General features: G+C 36.7%; 1 protein-coding gene across 3 annotated transcripts; it reads right to left on the reverse strand.

Annotated features, from left to right (window-relative positions):
* Positions 1 to 1,246: 1,246 nt before the first annotated feature.
* On the reverse strand, positions 1,247 to 20,814 carry LOC135965165 (cytochrome P450 2C3-like). 3 transcript variants are annotated; one of them, XM_065521166.2, is made up of 9 exons: positions 20,626 to 20,814; positions 16,334 to 16,496; positions 14,748 to 14,897; positions 12,366 to 12,526; positions 10,926 to 11,099; positions 9,848 to 9,989; positions 8,614 to 8,801; positions 4,149 to 4,290; positions 1,247 to 1,938 (listed from the first exon to the last, which is right to left on the reverse strand). In XM_065521166.2, the coding sequence occupies exons 1-9, from the start codon at positions 20,791 to 20,793 to the stop codon at positions 1,757 to 1,759; spliced, it is 1,470 nt and encodes a 489-aa protein (XP_065377238.1). In that variant the 5' UTR covers positions 20,794 to 20,814; the 3' UTR covers positions 1,247 to 1,756. The 3 variants fall into 3 exon arrangements, with proteins under 3 accessions (XP_065377238.1, XP_073858351.1, XP_073858352.1); XM_074002250.1 differs by having other exon boundaries at positions 16,317 to 16,496; XM_074002251.1 differs by lacking the exon at positions 16,334 to 16,496.
* Between the last annotated feature and the right edge of the window lie 611 nt (positions 20,815 to 21,425).

Here is a 21,425-nt window from a genome sequence, read left to right on the forward strand (position 1 = left end):
TATTTAAAGCAAGACTATGGCCTTATAATGAGCCCTTTTCAACTGCAGGTTTATTCTAATCCTTGGTTGCAAACCTTCATATGGCCTTTAGGCTTCAACTGAAATAAAAGTGCTTACTTGGTCTTTCTCACTTGAAAAGTTCTGTACTGCATTTAATTTCCTCTAACTCTGAGAATTTGCCAGAAATTATTTCCAAATTCTAAAGTTTCTAAATGAAATTTTATAGCCAGAATTTCAGCCTTTCAGCTACTGATTTCAAATCAGCAATCATTTCAACAGATAAATTGCATAAAATATCAGGCTTGCCAAATGAATTTCCTAAACTGTCTGTTATTCTGTCTCTACAAATCTTTACAACTTTTATCAGTTTCTGTAAAAATACATATTTGCATGTCTATGTGAGAGAGAGATGGGTAACTGAGAGGAAACAGCAGAGACAGAAAGAGATATTGACAAAGATTTTCAGTAGGTGCTATTTCTTAAAACTTTTAGTTGTTACAGTGAAACATTATTTGCAGATGAAAGGATTTACTATTTGAAAACTCCATGAAAGGTAACCCAAAATTGCTAAAATTATCAAAGAATTCAATCTTCCGTATTTACACGGATTTGGGGAAATACTCTTTCTATTATACTCATGTTAGAAAAGTAAACACATATATAAGTTTAGTGAACTATATTCCAGTATTTATGAAAAGTAAAAGATTATATACATTATGGTGCAGCCATTTTTATCTATAAAACCACCTTAAAGAAATAATATAAGAATATAAGATGTATGCAGATAGCAGCACTTGTAGTAAACAACAGTTCAAAAATGATCTAAACATCATTGAAGCTGGAAATAATTCTGAAAATATGGAATAGCCATTAAATAGGACATTATGAGCTACATTTCTTTATGTTACTTTTTAAAATATCTATATGTTACTGTACAACTGTCACCTCCAAATCAGCTATATTCTACATATACACATAAACACACATACACACATATTTCTGTTTGTTTATATTCAAATACATGTTCCCCTTTTCTTTGCCTTAATATGTCTGTACATCTGTGTGTGTCCCTGTATGTGCGTATTTAACCACTGGGGGAGAAAAGAATAGATAACCTTGGACAGACTGGCTAATTCAAGTTTATATCATGTCATTCCCTTTGGCTAAAGTGACCTTCTTTTCTTTTCTAACTGCATTTATACACATGCACATACATGCTAAAATAAACACATACACAACATATATATCCAACACATGCATATATATACATGTAATTATATTTTAATAGCCACGGGGGAAAAAAGAAAGTATACAATCTAATCTGTCAAGAGATCATTTGCCTAGACAGGTAGATAGGAGTGTGAGATTAATAAAGCTCATGTTTTAATACTTTCAACATTTTTTAAAAATCTCACGCAATAATTTCTGATTTCTCATTTGAGGTAACAAAGCAAAATATGGCATTTATCGGGTGCTTTCCATTTCATATGACTACAGATAAAATGTAGCATATGATCTTAAGATTGTGTTACAAACATAATTTTATTGGAAATGAAACAATAAATTTTCTTTCATACAGAAAAAATTGGAATGGATTTTGAAGGATGCATACAATCAAAAGAGATAGGGCTCAGAGATGGCCTTCTTCCTATTAACATAGGAGGAGATAATGGTTGACACACAGGCAAGGAAACATCTGCATTTTTCACATGAGACTGAAGGACCTTGCTCTGCAATCTAGCAGCCAGACAATTCATCAGACTGGGATGAAACAAAGCTCATAGAAGGGTGGTATAGTGCCAAAGCCTTTGTGAACTGGGGTGGTGTCAATATCCTTTGGATCAACCAGAGGTTTCAAGGTAAAATTCTGCAAAATGGTGGTCAGGATTAAAAACAGCTCCATGCGGGCCAGGCCTTCTCCAGCACAAATTCTTTTTCCTAAAAATTACACACAAGATCATTACTCATTTAATTCTTTAGCTGAGTTAGTACACAGGGAGGCTGAAATTAATGTGGAATGAAGAAATATATTAATGAATGACTAATGAACCTACAACTTTTTCTATTTACACCCAAACCTGGTTTCTTTTCTATTCTTTAGTACATATTTCTGTGAATGTACTATATGAAAAAAATCTTTTCTGTCCATGCACATTGGAACTGCTGTGTTGCACCTTGCCAGTGACATCTTTACACACACACACACACACACATCTATCCCAACTGGCATGATACACAACACTGTATCTACTTCTCCATATACTTCTGACCCTGGACTTGACAAATAGATTTATTTGTCCTTATCTGGATTCTAAAGGATAATCAATCTTGCCACATATCTGCTCTAAAAAAAATAGTCAAGAGCTTATTATTCCCAGGTATAAAAAGAAATGTCACCAAGTGGCCACAGGCAATTCTTAGGGCATCATTTCTTTCCACATCTTCCATCCAGTTCCCCTCACCTCAGCCATTACTAATGATTCACCACTCCCCAAAGAGATTGGCAATTTCAAGATTCTTCTCAGATTGCAGGTATTCTTCTATCTGGAATGGCCTCCTACTCTGCTCTGCCTGCCAATAGTCCCCATATTCTTCCAGATTCAGCTCAGATGTTATTTATTCTATGCAATCTTCTTTGATACATCAGGACATACAATTCACGCTCTCATCTGTTTTCCACAATATTCATTAATGCTTCTAATACACTACATTTCACATGAACTGTAAATTATTCATCTGTTTTACAAACTGGAGTACAAACTCTTAAGGTAAACCCTTAGATCTTATAATACACACAGTAATACCCACTGTCAGGACAAAAGCTGGCCTGCAAGCCATGTGAAACAAATAGAAATGTTGAGCAGGCTCATGGTGCAATAGTGGACTCCAAAATACGAAAGGAGATAAGAAGTCATATAGCAACGGCTTTTTTGAGATTATCTCTGAGCAATGCACATAATCTTGAGAACACAACATCAAGGCTTGCTCTACACTTATTTACTTATATAATGAAACAGGAACAAATCTCTTATTTTTGTCTCTGTTTCAGTTATTTCTGTTGGAAACGTCTTCTACCCTCCTATCCTCCTCCTACTTCTTTGAAGTGTGCTGAATATTCTCCACTTCTTCCTCTTTCCAGATCCATTTTGTGTTTATCTCTTGTGCCTTTCTAGTCCCAGGAAACTGACCTCTAAGAACTGCATTAAACCAGGAGGTAGTACCTTTCTGGGTTCTGGATACATTCAGAGGCTCAAATGTTGAAAAGTTCAGAGTATTTGTTCCCTCCATCCTACCCTGTCAGGCTAGTTTAACAGTGGCAACATCCCTCTACCTAAAGACGCTTCTCTTGATGAGGAATCTGCTCATTATTCAGGTGCCAGCAACACTCTCCTTCTCTTGAATCTTTTGATCTAGGATTGTAACATCTTGCTGATGTTAGTCCTGAGTTCTTCCCCACATTTTGTTACTCCCCTTGTTTGGCCCACACCTCTCAAAACCATCTCTTTATTAAATTCTCTTTTATTAACTTTTTTGACATTGCTGCACGTCTCTTTCCAGGACCATCAAAAATTGAGGGAAGATACTCAAATGTGATTTATTGCAAGAAAATTTCACTTACTTTCCAACTATTCTGCCCCTATCCCTTTCAAATAAATCATCTGAATCTCTCTCTCTCTCTTTCTCTCTCTCTTGCTCTCGTTCTCTCTCTCTCCCTCCCTTTCTCTGGACTCCCAAAGAAACCTCAAGCATAGCATTTGGGATCTTGGAATTTCATTGCCTGTTCATTGGTTTTCCCTTCTCTTAGAGAAAAGATCTAATACTTACTCACATTTGTATGCCTGGACCTGAGCATAGCATTGCCATATATAAGGTACTCAGTGAAGTTTATTGAGTGAACTGGCTTCTCAGGGTAAATGAGAAAAGTTTTACTAGAACTGGACTTCTAGGAGGAAATTTTAATGACCTACATAGTGGACCAGGAAGCAGAATCTATGAACGCAGTCACCAATCCCATGAGAAATAACCGTCTTTGGGAGTGGTGCCTCTGACCTTATGCAAATGGCAAATTGTTCAGCCCAGAGCAGCCTCCATGCAGAGTCCTTCCTTATCTTACATGACCCCGATGTGCACATAAAAAGCTTGCTTGCCTGCTGAAAAAGCCATGAAATAATCACTCTTTTTAAAGTTGCCACTTTTGTCCAGGAAGTGGCCAGGGTCAAACTTCTCTGGATTGGGAAATTCCTTGTCATCGTACAGGACAGAAGTCAGATCTGTTAAGATTGTTGTGCCCTGAAAGAAAAAAGATAAACCAGATCAAAATACAGTGTTCATGGGATGCAAAAGCCATGGATAGGAAAGGCCAACATTTTGTATGCATGAATTCTGCAGGGCTGACTATGGGACTTGAGTATATGTGCATTTTAATATCTACAAGGAGTCCTGCAATCAATTCCCCATGAATACCAAGGGATGACTTTAAATTAAAACATGTATAAACAGACAAAGAAGGTGATCATATAACGATAAAGGGGAATTTCATCCAGTGGGTATAAAAATTATAAATGTACATGAACTCAACATCAAAGCACTTAAATATATGAAGCAAATATTAATAGACCTAAAGGAAGAAATAGACTTCAAAACAATAATAGTAGAGAACGTAATACCCTATTTTCAGCAATAGACAGATCAAACAACAAACAGTGGTGTTAAACTGTTCTTTTGACCTGACTTAGCAGGTATGCGCAGTACAGTCCACCCAACAGCTACAGAATACACATTCTTCTATACAGCATATGAAACATTCTCCAGGATAGATCGTATGGTAAGTCACCAAACAAGTTTTAACAGATTTTGAAATTTAAAATCAAATCAACTATTTTTTTCTGAAAATAGTACAATAAAACTAGCAATCATGAAGAACAGAAAATATACAAATACCTAAAAATTAATTAACATGTTTATAAAGATCCAATGAGGTAATGAAAAAATTAAGAGGAAATATTTAACAATTTCTTGCGACTAATGATAATGGAAGTACAACATACCAAAAATCTATGAAATACGGTAGAATCAGTACTAACAATGGAGTTTAAAACAATTAACCGTTACATCAAAAAAGAGAATAATCTCAATTAACAATCTAACATTGAAACTTAAGAAACTATAAAAACCAAAAACAAACCAAATCCAAAATAAGTAGCAGGACAAAAATTGTAAATATTATTGAGTAAATCAATAAAATACGAAATAGATATAGAAACTAAAATACGAAGAAGTCAATGAAAGAAAGTTTAGGTTTTCTTGAAATGATATACAAAACTGACAAGCCCTTAGCTAGACTATGAAGAAAGAGAGAAGACCAAAATAAGTAAAACGAGATATGAAAAAGAGGCCATTACAACTGTACCACAGAATTGCAAAGGATCATTAGAGACTATTATGAAGAAATATATGCTTACAAATTGGAAAATCTAGAAGGAATGGATAAATTTCTGGACTCATATAATGTCCAGATTGAATCATGAAGAAATAAAAAATCTGAAAATGATAATAGTTGAATAACAAATTAAATCAGTAATAAAAATCTCCCATCAAAGAAAAGCCAAAGACTATTATTTTTGGCTTCACTGCTGAATTCTACCAAACATTTAAAAACACTCCAAGAAAAATTCTTTTGAAATTCTTCTGAAAAATTGTAAAGGGGGAAATCCTTCCATAATCATTTTATGAGGTCATGATTCCCCTAATACCAAAGACAAAACAAGAAAAGAAAACTGCAGGCCATTATCTCTGAAGAACATAGATGCAATACAAGTAGGCCCAGGGTGGTGGCTCACGCCTGTAATCCTACCACTTTGAGAGGCCGAGGTGGATCACCTGAGGTTGGAAGTTCAAGATCAGCCTGACCAACATGGAGAAACCCCATCTCTTCTAAAATTAGCCAGGCATGGTGGTGCATGCCTGTAATCCCATCTACTCGGGAGGCTGAGCCAGGAGAGTAGCTTGAACCCAAGAGGCAGAGGTTGCAGTGAGATGAGATCATGTCATTGTACTCCAGCCTAGGTGACATAGCGAGAGTCCATCTCAAAAAAAAAAGTGACTTGGGTGCTGTTAAAGGCATTCAGTTCCAAATGCAAATGGAAAAAGTTTCAAAAATTTGCAGGCTGACAATGCAATAGAAAAGAAAATAAAGAAAATCCCATTTCTGGGGAGAAATTCAAGCTGGCTGCAGAAATTTGCATAAGTAACAAGGAGAAGAATGTTAATCACCAAGAAAATGGGGAAAATGTCTCCAGGGCATGTCAGAGATCTTTGTGGGAGCCCTTCCATCACAGGCCTGAAGGGCTAGAAGGAAAAAGTGGTTTCATGGGCTGGGCCCAGGGTCTCAGTGCTATGTGCAGCCTAGGGTCTTGATGTCCTGCATCCCACATGTGGCTGAAAGGGGTCAACATAGAACTTTGGCTATGGCTTCAGAGGGTGCAAGCCTCAAGCTTTGGAGACTTCCAAAGGGTGTTTAGCCAGAACTTCTACTAGGGCAGTGCAGAAAGGAGATGTGGGGTGGGAGTAACTATACAGAGTCCCTACTGGGGCACCAGCTAGTGGAGCTGTGAGAAGAGGGCCACCATCTTTCAGACTCCAGAATGGTAGATACACTGACAGCATGCACCATGTGCCTGGAAAAACTGCAGACACTCAACACCAGCCCATGAAGGCAGCTGGGAGGGAGACTGCACCCTGAGAAACTACAGGGGCAGAGCTGCCCAAGACTATGGGAACCTATGTTTTGCATCAGCATGACTGGAATGTGACACATGGAGTCAAAGGAGATCATTTTGGAGCCTTAAGATTTGACTGCCCTACTGGATTTCAGACTAGTGTGAGGCCTGAAGCCCTTTTGTTTTGGCCAATTTTCCCATTTGGAATGGCTGGATTTGCCCAGTGCCTGTACCCCCATTGTATCTAGGCAGTAACTAACTTGCTTTTGATTTTACAAGTTCATAGGCAAAGGGACTTGCCTTATCTCTTACGAGACTTTGGATTGTGGACTCTTGAGTTAATACTGAAATGAGTTAAGACTTTGTGGCACAGTTGGGAAGGCATGATTGCTTTTGAAATGTGAAGACATGAGATTTGGGAGGGGCCAGGGACAGAATGATATGGTTTGGCTCTGTATCCCCAGCAAAATCTCATCTTGTAGCTCCCACAATTCCCACGTTTCATGGGAGGGACCCGGTGGAAGATGACTGAATCCTGAGGGTAGGTCTTTCCCATGTTGTTTTTGTGATAGTGAGTGGGTCTCATATCTCATGGTTTTAAAAAGGAGATTCTCTGCACAAGCTTCCTCTTTGCCTGCTGCCATCCATGTAAGATGTAACTTGCTCCTCCTTGCCTTCCACCGTGATTGTGAGGCCTCTCCAGCAATGTGGAATTGTAAGTCCAATAAACCTCTTTCTTTTATAAATTGCCCAGTCTCAGGTATGTCTTTATCAGCAGCATGAAAACAGACTAATACAAATGGATTTCTAAATGCTAATAGAGAGGTTCTTGAACACTCTCATCACAAATAAATAATAAATGTTCAAAGTGATCGAGATACTAATTACCCTGATTTAATCATTACACAACTCATACATGTTTCTAAACATGATGTTCTTCTCCAAAAATATGAACAATTATTAAGTGTCAATCATAAATAAAAGAGAATTGATCATGCTCACAGGCTGATAAAAAGGAGCCAGGAAGAAGGGAGAAGATGAAGAGGAAGGAAGAAGAAATAATTACTTAAGGAGGATAATTGAAAAAGTAAGAGAGAAGGGATCCATGCCACAGTTAAAACAGCTTATAGTAGAACAAAAGAAAGCCCATCTGTCACAGCAACTGACATGAAAGAGAATCAAAGGTTGTAAATGTAGCCAAGTATGTAAATCTAATGGAAAGCATTAGAGGAGTCCACTTCCAGTGACTAATTTTTCTGTGAGATGGAAGAGCAGGTCACCTATTAAAAGTAAGATAATGAAAGGTTGAGAAGAGTTCAAGGTTGAAAGTCATTGTGGAGTATGGTGAAGCAAGTTGAGTTAGATTATAAAGCAGGATTGTTGGGTAAGATTGACAATACTTTTGGCATTGATAAAAATTAAACCACCACATTTGGCATTGATGATAACAATATCAACCTGCTGGGCTGCATGGTCCTTTCCAGCACAGGTCAGTAGCCAATAATCAGGCAGGGAGGAAGGAGACTTTTATGTTGGACTTTTCACAAGTAAGTCATAGGGACAGTAGAGAAGGGGTGGGATATAGGATACAGGTTAATTGGTAAGAGTAATAAAACATAAAATTGAAAGGAAGGGACAGGATAGCACACTGGGCTAATGGACAGGCAGGGTGTGGAGCTATCAAAGCATGGAAGATCCTGTGGGAGTCTAGGCACTATCACATTTAGAAACTTGTATCAAAAACTAGAGGGAAAGAAGAATATGGTTACAGGGTAGAATGCCTGAGTTATGAGTGTGCCATACCTGTAGAAGATTAGGCAATCTACAGTTCTACTGCTATGATATTTGATTGCCTAAGACACCTAAGGAAGGGTATAGACATAATATCTCTCACCTTTGGAATAAGATATTCTCTAAACCGAATGTCTTGAGTCACTGCATGGGGCAAACTGGTGGGGGTGAGGTCAATATATCTCTGGATCTCATGCACCACAGCATCCGTGTAGGGCATCCGGCTTCTGTCCTGCATGCAGACACTTCGGTTTTTGCCGACCACATGATCAATTTCTTCCCGCACTTTAGCTGGCAAGGCAGGAGTCAGAATTTATGAGAAGAAAAAAACTTGAAGTACCATTTGTAGGATCCCTTCATCATTGTCCCATTGTAGTTGGAGATAGGACAATGACGGAAAATTATGTGTCACTACCTCCATAAGAGAAAAAAAAGGACACACAGTTTACGTTTCTTGGGCAAACTGAAAGCGCATTAGACACAGGTATGCAGGTATGAAATACAACTGCACCATGACGTTCAATCCTCAACTTTGATTCCCTACTCTGTGTACTTTTTCTTGACAGACTCAGAGATCTGGGATCCTGAAGAATCACTGAAGACCTTGTAGTTTAACCATTTTGTGTATTTCAATTTTATCTTAAATATTTAAGTTTCAGTAATCTAAGAAGTACACAGTGCAGTTCAGGAAATGAGATATTAAATTGATTCAGCACAAAAACTTAACAAGTTAAAATTTATTCAGAAGGTATTCATAATATAGGACAGACACACTGCACTCTTCATTATATTACTTTATAATTCTTCAAAAAACTTCTATGTGGTAGGTATAATTTCATGTACTTTACAAAGAAACAAGTCCAGAGAAGTAAATAGTTTCCTAAGGATGCTCAGGGAATATGTGGTCTTTCCCATATTATCCCCCTTGAACAGATAAGGGATCACAGATATGGAGAGTAATCATGTGTCTGCAGGTCAAGCCAGCCATCTATTAGTAGAATCAGAATTCAAAACCACTGCTATTGAAGTCTACAGCTCATTGTTCAAAATAACAATGCCGCACTGCTGCATCTGTTCCAAACCAAATCAAGAATCCTATACCATCGCAGGGAGAATAATGGCCTCTGCTTTTCAAATCTCTATCATTATTTAAACATTTTATTCTCCTTTTATACTAGGAACTAATTTGAATTGAATCCACCCAGTGGTAGGTAGATGTACTAATGATGAGAAATTTTGTTGTACCTTGTGTTGGCAGGTAAACTGTGGGGTGGTTATCAGTATTTTCTGTCCGTTTCTACCTGAAATTTGATCCTGCCCATCATCTGTGATCATACCTGAGATCTCAGGGTGCTTCAGCAGGAGCAACAGTCCATATCTCATTGTGGTGCTTGTTGTCTCTGTTCCTGCACTAAACATATCCCATATAGTAGCAACCAAGTTGTCCATGGTAAATTCAGACTCTTTATTGTGTTTTTCCTAGCAATGACATGTTACAATTACTTAATAAAAAGCTTTTCAAGTAACACAATACTATTCAGTACAACATCAGTACCTGGCCAATTAAGCCAGACTTTAGAGTGTGCTATGGGTGAAGATAATATTAGGTGAACTGTTAGAATTGCTTCAAATTTAAAATAACATCGGACTCACAAATATTCAAGTACTTTCTGATTCTTCAATTTCTGACCCACTAGAGCCAGTCAGTTCCTTCGTAATTTTTTAAACATACTTTTGATTAAGTCATCACTGCTAATCACTGTCAACTCTAGCATCTATTGTCTATTTCATCATATCTAATTTTTCATTCAAGTTTCTTGAACTAATTACACCCAAACTACAGCAGTATTTACAACTCCATCAGTCATTACACCCAAGACTGCTCTTCAATTACAATCATTAGAGCCTCTTTGAAAATTTCACAAACTTGATTACTGTACTCATCATCTCCTGGATCTATTTTCTCCTCCCTGTTTAACTAAGTCAGAGTTTCTCAAACCTACCTCATCTGTAAATGAATATATCTTAGAGATTGCCCAAAAGTAAGCCTGTCTGGGTTTCTATCCATTCCTGTGTTCCCTCATTTGTTACATCTTCTCTTCATGGAACCATGATATGTTATCATCAGTCTTGAATGAATGTGTGCATGTGTGTGTTTGCATGTTTTGATCAGCCCCCAGATAAGGAATCAGCTTTAACATGGTAAACATAAAACCTAAGTCTCTTTGGGTGAGAACTTAGAAATATCCAGACACATGCAATATGGCTTACACAGGTAATATGTTGCATAAACAATTAATACACTTTAGGATATAGCATTTGTTTTCATATCTCAGTTTCACCGGGAAAATCAAAGCATATCAATGAGTCACGACACCCATAAAGATAAAGTAGCAAATCAGAATTACATTCTACCTTTTCCATTCGAATCAGAAAATAGTCAATAAAGTCTCGAGGGTTATTGATGTCCAGAGATTCCTGATGTTCTTTTACTTTCTCCAAAATAAAACTTCTTTGGAGAACAAAATTTTTAAATATCACATTATGACTTCCTGGGAGAACCCGTAAAAAGGGGAAAGCATTGTAGAGCTGAAAGGAGGAAGAATCCATCATTAATTCATTCACCAAACACTGGTCCTTATCATTTATCAGACACTGGTTATATGCTAAGTAGATAAAGATGAATAGACATGCTTCCTGCACAGGATTGCATTCTGAATCTGAAGGAGAGAGCACTGAAAAAGTAGGCAGAGACAGTATGCACAGGTTACAAAGCAACTTCAAGGCCAATCACGTTGATTTCCTAACCATAACTCTCTGAAGGAAGTCAAGAAATTACCCCTGTTGTCACCTCTCTTCAGATGAGCAAATTGAAGTTCATAAGGTTAATCAACAATTCGAAGACACCAAACTAGTGATCTCAGAGCTAATACCCTGTGTTTGCACCAGTATACACAATATATGTTTTACCAGGGGATAGTCTAAAAATTTTGAAGACTCATACTCGTTTGTTGTAATGAGGAAATAGTACATCTGAAAGATTAAGAAACTGCCCAAATCACTTAGCGTATACATATATATATAAAAAAACACAAACATACACATATACATATATATATATATAATTTAAATATTCCACCCCAAAGAATGTGCATATTTTCCTGACTCATGTTTTTGCTGGTCCTAGAGCTTACAGAACATGCTTTAATTTAGACAACACCCCAATGACCTAATACCTTTGGAACACGTCCACATAATATATTCAGGCTTGTAGCTTAAATCAAACTAGATACAGAATCAGGAATCAGGAATTCTAGATTCTAGATTTTGATGTTCATTTTCTTAGCTAGGCTATTTTGAAAAATATGCCTAATAGCTCTGGGTCAGTTTCCCATTCCAGTAAATAAGAGACATTAGACTATTTTTTCTCTAGGGTCCTTTGAAGGTATGTCACATCAGGAACTTATGATCAGTATAGAATTTTAGTTGTTAGTGATTGTAAAACATAGGTTACTGACATTTTCTGACAGTGTACTTTAATAAGAAATACATCTTAAATCACTACCCTCTATATCTGACGATCTAAAAACAAACAAAAAAAGTTTCATCTAAACAAATCTTACTATAAATGTAGCACTCTGAGATTATGTATTTTTTTTCTATTCTACCTTACTTCATGTTTTCAATTTTATTGTATCACATTAGATTGATTTGATAACTCACTAATGTGTTGCAAACGATAGTTTGATAAGCATTGCTTTGGACATTTTTAAATAGGGCAGAGAGATGGGGTAGGCATGAGCTATAGATGAGCTAGAAAACTATTACACATTCTAAAAAGAACCTTGGCCTTACCTGTATCCAGGGGCTGCTCACAGTTTCAAAGTTTTCATTAAAATACTTCATCAAGGTTAGAAATTTCTGATCCCTGTAATCAAAACGATTCTGGAAAATGATGGAGCTGATGACATTGCAGGGAACACAACCCAGAAGAAAAGTGGGATCACAGGGAGATGCTACAAACAATGCCAGTCAGAAGTTAAAACACAATTTTCATATAAATCTAAAATTGACTGCTTAAAATAATTGGAAATGATTGACTTCTAAGATCTTCTAGAAATAAAACCTACCTGGACATGCCACCATTACAATAAACTTCAAATGCTTAAAATAAAATTTGCTGTATTTATCCAAATAAAACTGTCTAATCCAGTCCATTTTATTTGATAATTTTGCCCCAAGAAGTCTCCTATTTATATCATTTTCCAAAATGTTCTAATTCACAAGAAGGAATACAAAATAAAAAGAGGCCATTTAAAATATTTTTTAATGTATGGAATTTAATTATCACTGTTGATACATCCTCATGATGCCAACAGAAAACTAAACAACTTAAAAAGAAAATCAAAATACTGAAGAAACTTGAAACACAACATGGAAAACAGAGTTGAAAAATTTGGTTGTCTTTTTTTGTAAAAGATAAAAATAATGAGAGAAATTGGAATTATAGTTACATATTTGAAAAACTACATTGTGGGTAGAAATAGACTTCGTATATGCAATAAAGAGCATGGCTCCATTTTTGGATGTTTGATTGCTAGAAGTTTTATAAGACTCACCCTGAACTCTTCCCCTTGTACCCACATCTGGAAATGCTTTAAAAAAAATATGTAACAGTTCCTTCCATTAACACAAATAGGCAGTTTAAGCCACACAAGCCCTGACCTGCACACAGGAAACTTCAACCCAGCCCTAAACCCTAATTGCCATGAAAACCTCATGCCACTATCCTCCTGCTGCTCTTTCAGTGTCATTTTGGACCTGGTTGGGTGTCAGCCTGCTCTTCATTGAAAGCAATATTATGTGAGTAATAAACCTCTCATATCCTATTGGTGTTTGTGTCGAATCTTTATTGTAATCATCTAAACCAGATTTTGGATGATAGGTAGGTCCCTCCTGCCTCTGTGTGGTGACAACCACAACACCATAACTCTAGAAGGACAATGCAAGCTCAGATCAAAAATTAGAAGTTACTATGTAAATTAGCTCTGCTCAACCTGTGGAAATAACTTCCAACTGTTAGTGTTATTAGTGATTAAATGGGCTTCCCCAAGAGTGTGAGGTCCCTACAAGGAAGTGGAATTAAGCAGATTTTGGACGACTAAAGGTCAGGGAGTTCAGAGAAGGCCATATTCGCCATGGGAAAAGTTGAACGAGTTAATAACAAGTTCTGCTTCAATACAAATTAAGGATACAAATAATTTCACAGATAATATGTGCCAAAATTCAATATTCATTGCTTGACTAATTCTATTTCCAAATTTTATTCAAAGAAAGTAGTCAGAGATTTACAATAATTAGTATGGGTTTCATTCTTGTATATTAAGAGCAGGAAAAACTAGAATCAACCTATCTGGCCAAAACAGAGGATTAGTTAAATAAACTCTGGTGTGTCCAAAATAATGGACTACTGTACTATCCAGCTAATAATGTTCTTGAAAAACATTTAGTTAAACACATAAAAATATTCATTCAATACACGACATTATAAAACCACATATATCTTATGATCTTACCCCTTGCTTGCCCTGCCTAGCCCTTTCTCTTCCACCTGCTCTCCCAGCCCTGCAGGTGCACACACACATCTACGCACCGCAGAGATCTGTGCTGCTGCAGTACCATCTCTTCATATCCACACTCCATTATGAGAGGTGAATGGCAGCCCCACACTTTGGGGGTAATTGGCAACCCCTGTATTGTTCTTAAACACTTTCCTAGAAAAGTTACCTAATTTTTTAAGTGTATGTGGCCAAGACTCATAGCTGATTGCCAAAATCCATGTTCTTTTCTTCCTGTGCACAGAGTAAACCACAGTTTCCAGCTTCTCTGGCAGTTAGGTGTGGCCTTGTTACTAAGTGGCACACATGAGAGAAGTTATGTGTGCCACTTCTATGCCTGGTCTAAAGTATTTGCTTTTTAACTTGCTCTTTTCTCCTTCCTGTATCACACAGAGATATGAACCATTGATGATATTCAAAGACATTTGCTGAAGATATCAAAGCCCAATTAACCTGGTACCTAAAAAGACTGTTATTCCAAACACTTCACCTCCTAATTCTGTTATGTGAGCAAAAAGTAAACTATGATACTTCAGCCATCATCATATTCTGTAGTCTATTTACAATACCATTTGTTCTACCCAAACTATTAGTGTTAGTTATATGAAGAAACAAACACCATTGGTTTTTTTTAATGCTTCCACCAGACACAAGGCCTCCTCTTGAATTCGGTCTTCAATTGTTTTCTTCCCCATCCCCATATTCCTCAAAACCATGAGAGAGAAACGCCGGATTTGCTTCCATCTTTCTCCATTGCTAAAAATAACTCCTATCAACACAAAAGAAAAAACAGAGAGAGAAAATATTCTTCATTGTCATGAATACGAGCTGACAGTTCTCATCTCAGGAGATGATATTGACATTTCAGCAGGGATGTAAATATAATGGTGTCAGCTTCAGGGATTCCCATTGAACTCTTCATCACACCTGCCTCCTCTTTGAACCTAAACTACTATTTAACTGTCAGGATTCTTAATTTTGCATATTGCTAAACTATTCTTAATCCACCAGCTGCACTAAACCTCAGAATAATTCTGTAAACTGAAGGCTTTGTCCTGTTTTACGGGATGCTAAAAATCATAAAGGCAAAATGCTTGCTCATGATCCTGCAGCAATAAACATGGTGAGTCCTGGTCATAGCTTAAATTTTCAGGGCTGGCTTTTCAAATTGTAAGTTAATTTTAAGAGAAATAACAAGAGGAGGGAATTATCAGGAGAATGTGAGACAGCACTTTTTCATTGGAAAATATCTCCTGGTAATCATTTCTCAGATAAGGGGTACAGTCATTAAACAGACAGCTAGTCTCATTTCAACATTTCCCCTCTATTTGTTAAATCTCTCCCATGAAATATGGAAGGAAACATCAAAGAAGTTCAATATTAGGCTGCCAGAGTCAAGACCAGATCAAGGGGAAAAAATAAGCTCATAGGAAACGTTTCCAGGGAGCCTCTTAGAGAACAGTGCAGAAGAGGTCAGGACCCCATTTAGGCCATATCTCCGTTTGCCAGAACCCTGTGATCCACCAGAAGACTTGACAGTTTAAGGCTAGCTCCAAAAACAAATAAAAGAAATTTCCAGCACTTAATCAAAAAAGCTTTTTCTAATATCAATTCTGATACATACTCATACTCTGATCATGTTTCTCCATGATCTTTTCAGAACATATGTTTACTTTATGCTTTGTCTTCTGTTGTATTCTAATAGTGCTCGTGCTTTTTTAGAATCCTATTTCAAGGGGAGGATAGAAATATTCCAAACTGATGTGGTTCCATGCACACCATTCAAGTTTCCTAAAATAATCTCTGGGTATCCATGACTAAGACCCGGCAGCAAAATATTTGGTGAATAAGATAACTCAGTAATATCCCTCCTCTCTCTCATCTCTCTATTGCTTTTCTATTTTTTTAACTGACCATAATTTATGATGAACTTCTCTTTGTAACAAATTCATAAAAAATTAGTAGCTAGATGGCTTGTTATCATTGAATTTAATGTTTAACAGGGACAGTGTGTCACTTTCACAGGTTTTAAATATAGATTATTTAAATGATCCTTTATAGAAAAATTATTCTTAGCCTCAGGTAGAAAATATGAAAAGTGTGTTTCATAAATTTTTCTAAACACTTATGATTTCTCAATTTCTTCAAATTTTTCAAGTTTTTACAACTTACAAACCCACACACATACCCTAAAGGGAAGCATACCGAATCCTTGTGTAATTTTTTCTATCACTGGAAAACTCCCTCGGCCAGAAAATACTTCTCCCTGATCAATCAGTGCTTCCTTAATTGCTTTGTATCCATGTAACACCACGGTGGGCTTCATGCCAAAATAAACAGTGAACACAGGGCCATAATATTTTGCTAGCTGCAAAAAGAATAGCAGATGCAAATAAAGTGTAAATTTCAAAAATAAAATGTAGATAGCTTAGGGAAATATTTTTAATATTGCGAGAAAGATGTTTTAATACTTATCCACCTATTATATAAAATTTAATACTTTAGAATCAATTATTTGATATGAAAAAAGTATTTGAATAGCAATTATCATCACTTTATTAGTAATAATTCTATTAGTGTTAGTATCAGCTTCAATATTTATTTCTTGTTCAGCCCCTACTATATCACAGGGGCTATATTATACATTTTGTTCCTATTATTTTATTAAATTTTTATGCCAAACTAATAATTATACCAACTTTCTCCCATCTTCTTACAATTACAGTAAATTCTGTGTTTCTTCTTTGGGTTAAGGGAAGTCCATCTACTTTGCTTCATGTGTAGTCTAATAATTGTCCCTCATTGCTCATTCTTGATCATTTTTTTTTAGCACAAGACACTGCCATATTTTTATAATGCATGATAACATAGGAGTGTGGTCATACATATTTCCCAGCTTCACTCAAAGCTACATGCAGCCATGTGACTCAGTTTCCATGAACTCATGTAAGCACAGTGTTGTGATAAAATTCGACATTTGTGCATAACAGACAATTGCTTCCCCTTCATTTCTGCCTCTGCCCATGGGTTGAAATAATAGCATGGAGATGCCCCTACTATGACTATGTAGATGAGAAAAATAGTCTAGAGGCAGAAGATACTAGAACTACAAAGATTTTAAAAAAAAACAAAACTGGTTCTCTTAATGACATCATGGAGGAGAGGCAAGCTGACAGCAAGCACCTAGACTTTCTTATGTGAGATAGAAATAATCTCCTATCTTCTTTCAGTATCATCTTCTGTAATATCAGCTAATGTGGTATCCTGAATGATATAGGACTTACAATATTTCAAATTTTCTATTGTAGAACTCCTTTTGCTGACCTAAAAATTCATACTACAAACTATAGTGACCTTTTCACAAGGAAGATGTTAACCTGACTGTCCTTTAAGCATGTTAATGGTATCACATTGCTCTTTTTTTCTTTCCATGTTTTTTGAGATGGAGTTTCACTCTTTTGCCCAGGCTGGACTGCAATGGCAGGATCTCTGCTCACTGCAACCTCCACCCCCCGAGTTCAAGCGATTCTCCTGCCTCAGTCTCCCAAGTAGCTGGGATTACAGGCATGTGCCACCATACCCTGCTAATTTTGTACTGTTAGTGGAGATGGGGTTTCTCCATGTTGGTCAGGCTGGTCTCGAACTCCCGACCTCAGGTGATCCTCCTGCCTCCACTTCCCAAAGTGCTGGGATTACAGGTGTGAGCCACCAGGCTCGGCCCATATTGATCTTATGATAAAAACAAGTGTTTTTTACATCCATGCAAGGCCTGCATGTCTTCTCCCCTGCTTCCCTCTCTACTCTCAGCTTGTACCATATTCTTACTTAGTCTCTGAACTACAAACACTTTTGTCCTCTTTTCAGGGTCTTAGGGAGAGAAGTGTAAACCAAAAATAAAATTCAAAGCACCCCTCTCACCGCCAGCTGGCCCCACTCCCTTACCACCAGCAATTTAAACAGACTTCCTCCTCTAGGCCAGGTCCCTCCAAATTTAACCTGAAAAACTGATTCATGCCATCATGGGAAGGGGGCATTGAACATGCCTCATTATGCCCTCTTCCGTTTTGGAATTCAACAAAAGCTGACCAACATTTAACATTAACACAGACCTTAACTCTGATAAGAAACAATTACCATCTATTCTCTCTGAAGACTGCTGCCTGGAAGCTTCATCTGCATGATAAAACCTTGGTCCCCACAACTCTTATCATAAACCAGACATTCCTTTCTATTAACAATAACTCTTTCAACCAATCGTCAATCACAAAATTTTAAACTCTGGATATCATGGAAGCAGCCCCTCTCCCACTGCTTCGAGTTGTCCCACCTTTCTGGGCCAAACCAATGTATATCTTAAATGTATTGACAGGAGTCTCATGTGTACATACTCAAACGTATAAATGTATAAAACCAAACTGTGCCCTGACCACCATGGGCACATATTCTCGGCGTCTCCTGACAGCTGTGTCGTGGGTCATAGTCACTCACATTTGCTCAGAATAAATCTCTTCAAGTATTTTGCAGTTTGACTCTTTTCATCAACAGAAGCAATTCTCCCCCAGATTGAAAACATGTGAAATTGGGTTTTGTTGATATCTGATATGTTTAATTCCTAATCATTCTTACGATTATCAGCTCCAACTTCAATTACTCAGAGAACCCTTTGCTGAATTCTCCTCTAACTGGTTAGTCCCTTGAAATTACATGGTCTCTTTCTACCATGTCCCTGTTACACAGTTTGTAATCATATCTTTACTTGCATTGTTGTTTCATAAATGTATTCCTATCCTCTAAACTGTAAGTTCCTTAATGATGGGGTCACTTTAAATTTTCTTTTGCCATTGAAACTCACATGCACCATGCAAGGAGGTATTTAATTACTTATAGAAAATGTGGTGTACTTAAGTAACCTGTGCAAAATCTTTCTTATTTACATCTTCAAGAAATGGAAATTAAAGCGAAGAGAGGTTTTAATCCTGCTTAAATCTGTGAATTTAAATAATCAATAGATGAGCTGGGGTGCTGACACAATCTCTTTCAATTCAAAGCCAAGGCATAGGAAGAATGAGCTTCTAGAAGCAGTATTCCAGTAACTGGCTTTCTTAAGAGAAAGACAGATTCCACATCATTCTTCAGGCTTTAGAGAGCAACTGCTATATAAACAACTTGGAGTAGAGAAGTTACTCATTTATTGAGAACTACAGTATGAAATATGAAAGATCTGAACCCTTAGTAATTCCCTTGATTTCAATTCATATATGCTTTATGAAAATGTGGTGCTGTGACACTGTAAATTAGTGCTTATTTAAAAAACTAAAAGCCGTTCCATTTTCACTAGCATTTACCAAAGAAGAGTTAAAGCAACCTGGATTACAATATCAACAAAGAATTTCTGCTCCTGGCAATGTCAACAATCATAACATGGATCAATGATCTTGGCAATGTTCCACTGGTGACAGGAATGACACATCTTGAGCAACTACTGCCATGTTGAACTGCTGATAAACTTTGATGTCAATAAGGAATTGTGAAAAACATTTTCTTCACAAACAACTGGGCTATCAACAATATACAATACAAGAAAACTTTGTATATAAGTTATATCTGATTCAAATATGCAAATGAACTCTTGTACTAATGACTGATGATGTATTGTTTAATCTACCAATGAAGAAATCTGACAATTTACATAATTGAAATGAGTTCCTATATAAATGGAAGCCCCCATATTCCTTGCATAAAATGAATTTCTCTTCAAAGGTTTAGCCTGTTAACTTCCTTGTTCTTTGTTCTCAAACTCAACTTTCTTGTTCTCCATGCCTCCTTGCCCGTAGTTACTTTCCCGTCAGCTCTAATCAATAACTCACCTCTGTTTACTTAGTTACCCACTCTGCACCCATTCCACTCTTTGAAACTTCATGGCCCACCACTGTAATTCCCATCTCCCTTCCCTTCCTTATTTAAGAAAATATTCACAAATAGCTAATCAGGTCAGCTTAGATTGTGTGGTCTGACCATAGTCCATGGGGTGAGTGATACAGAGGTAGAGACTACGTGGTAGAGATAAAACCTCCTTCTCTCCTTTGTTCAGTATACTCTTGTGATCGTGATTGATGCAGGCAGCACCCTTCTGAAGAAGTAAATTGCCTTGCTGAGAAAACTTTTTCCTGAGTGCTAGTTTCACTTTGTGGCACCAAGCATTTATCTCCAACATTTCTCTTAGGTGACACAGTCTATAATTGCTTTCCAGTTGAAACATCCGTTTGGAGTAAACACTTATTTGCCTCAAACTTGCTGATTTCTTCATTTCCTTTGGATGTACCAATTGCATGTTCTTCTATATGTCTACATTATAAAGGCATATCTGGGTGTCTAATGGACACATCTCTATAAAGGCATCTCTTTAAAACTTGGTATCTGGGGACATATATTGCTTAGTTATGGGGATATCTGACTTACTCACTGCAGAAAACTAAAGGAAAATTAGTCATACTTACCATGCTTATGGATTTGCTGATGTTCTTATTATTTAACTGTAGAATATTTCCAATAATGGGGAGAGGAGTTGGGCCAGGTGGAAGCTTCCCTTTGGCATAGCTTCGGTTCCACAGAGAAAGAAGAATCAGACAAGAAAGACAAATCACCAGGATGATGAAGAGATCCATTGCTGGGCTCTTTGAAAACGCAGTTGAAAGCTAAGAATCTAAAGATTTTGTAAACCAAAGTGCAAGCTCCTCACCAATTATGTACTAAGACTTTGAACTTTGGATGATTGATTTTTTTTATCTTTAGTACACCTTGAACTGCTGGTAGAAGTAAAAACAAAAATTAATTTAATATTGATTAGTTCTTAAGTTTAACCTAAAATTGTAACTAAATGATAACCCTCACTTCTGTAAAAGCAAGAAATAATAAAATCAAAATTAATAGAAAGAAGAAAATAATAAACCTCAGCACAGACATAAATGCAATAGAGACTGAGAAGTAATTCAAAACATAAAAAAAAAAATTGGTATTTGAAAAGAAAAAAGAAAATTGATGAACTTTTAGCAAGAATACTGAAGTAAAAAGTGAGAAGGCTCAAATAAATAAAATCAGAGGTAAAAAAGAGACATTTCAGATAATATTAAAGAAATACAAAGGATCATAAGAAGCTGTTATGAACAACTATATGTAACTAACTTTAATAAAAGAATAATTGGATAAATTTCCAGAGACATACAACCTTCTAATATTAAATTATGAGGAAATAGAAAATATAACAGATAAATATAGAGTGAGAAAATTAAATCAGTGC

This window comes from Macaca fascicularis, chromosome 9, assembly GCF_037993035.2.
Source record: "Macaca fascicularis isolate 582-1 chromosome 9, T2T-MFA8v1.1".
In the NCBI taxonomy this organism is placed as follows: Eukaryota; Metazoa; Chordata; class Mammalia; order Primates; family Cercopithecidae; genus Macaca; species Macaca fascicularis.

What these genes read in the sequence shown, in the direction of transcription:
- LOC135965165 (XM_065521166.2), bottom strand. Translation starts at nt 20,793, where the DNA reads ATGGATCTCTTCATCATCCTGGTGATTTGTCTTTCTTGTCTGATTCTT. An exon ending in TGAGCAGCCCCTGGATACAG is followed by an intron (nt 11,100 to 12,365) that starts GTAAGGCCAAGG and finishes TCCTCCTTTCAG; the next exon opens with CTCTACAATGCTTTCCCCTT. An exon ending in GAGAATATCTTATTCCAAAG is followed by an intron (nt 4,291 to 8,613) that starts GTGAGAGATATT and finishes TTTTTCTTTCAG; the next exon opens with GGCACAACAATCTTAACAGA.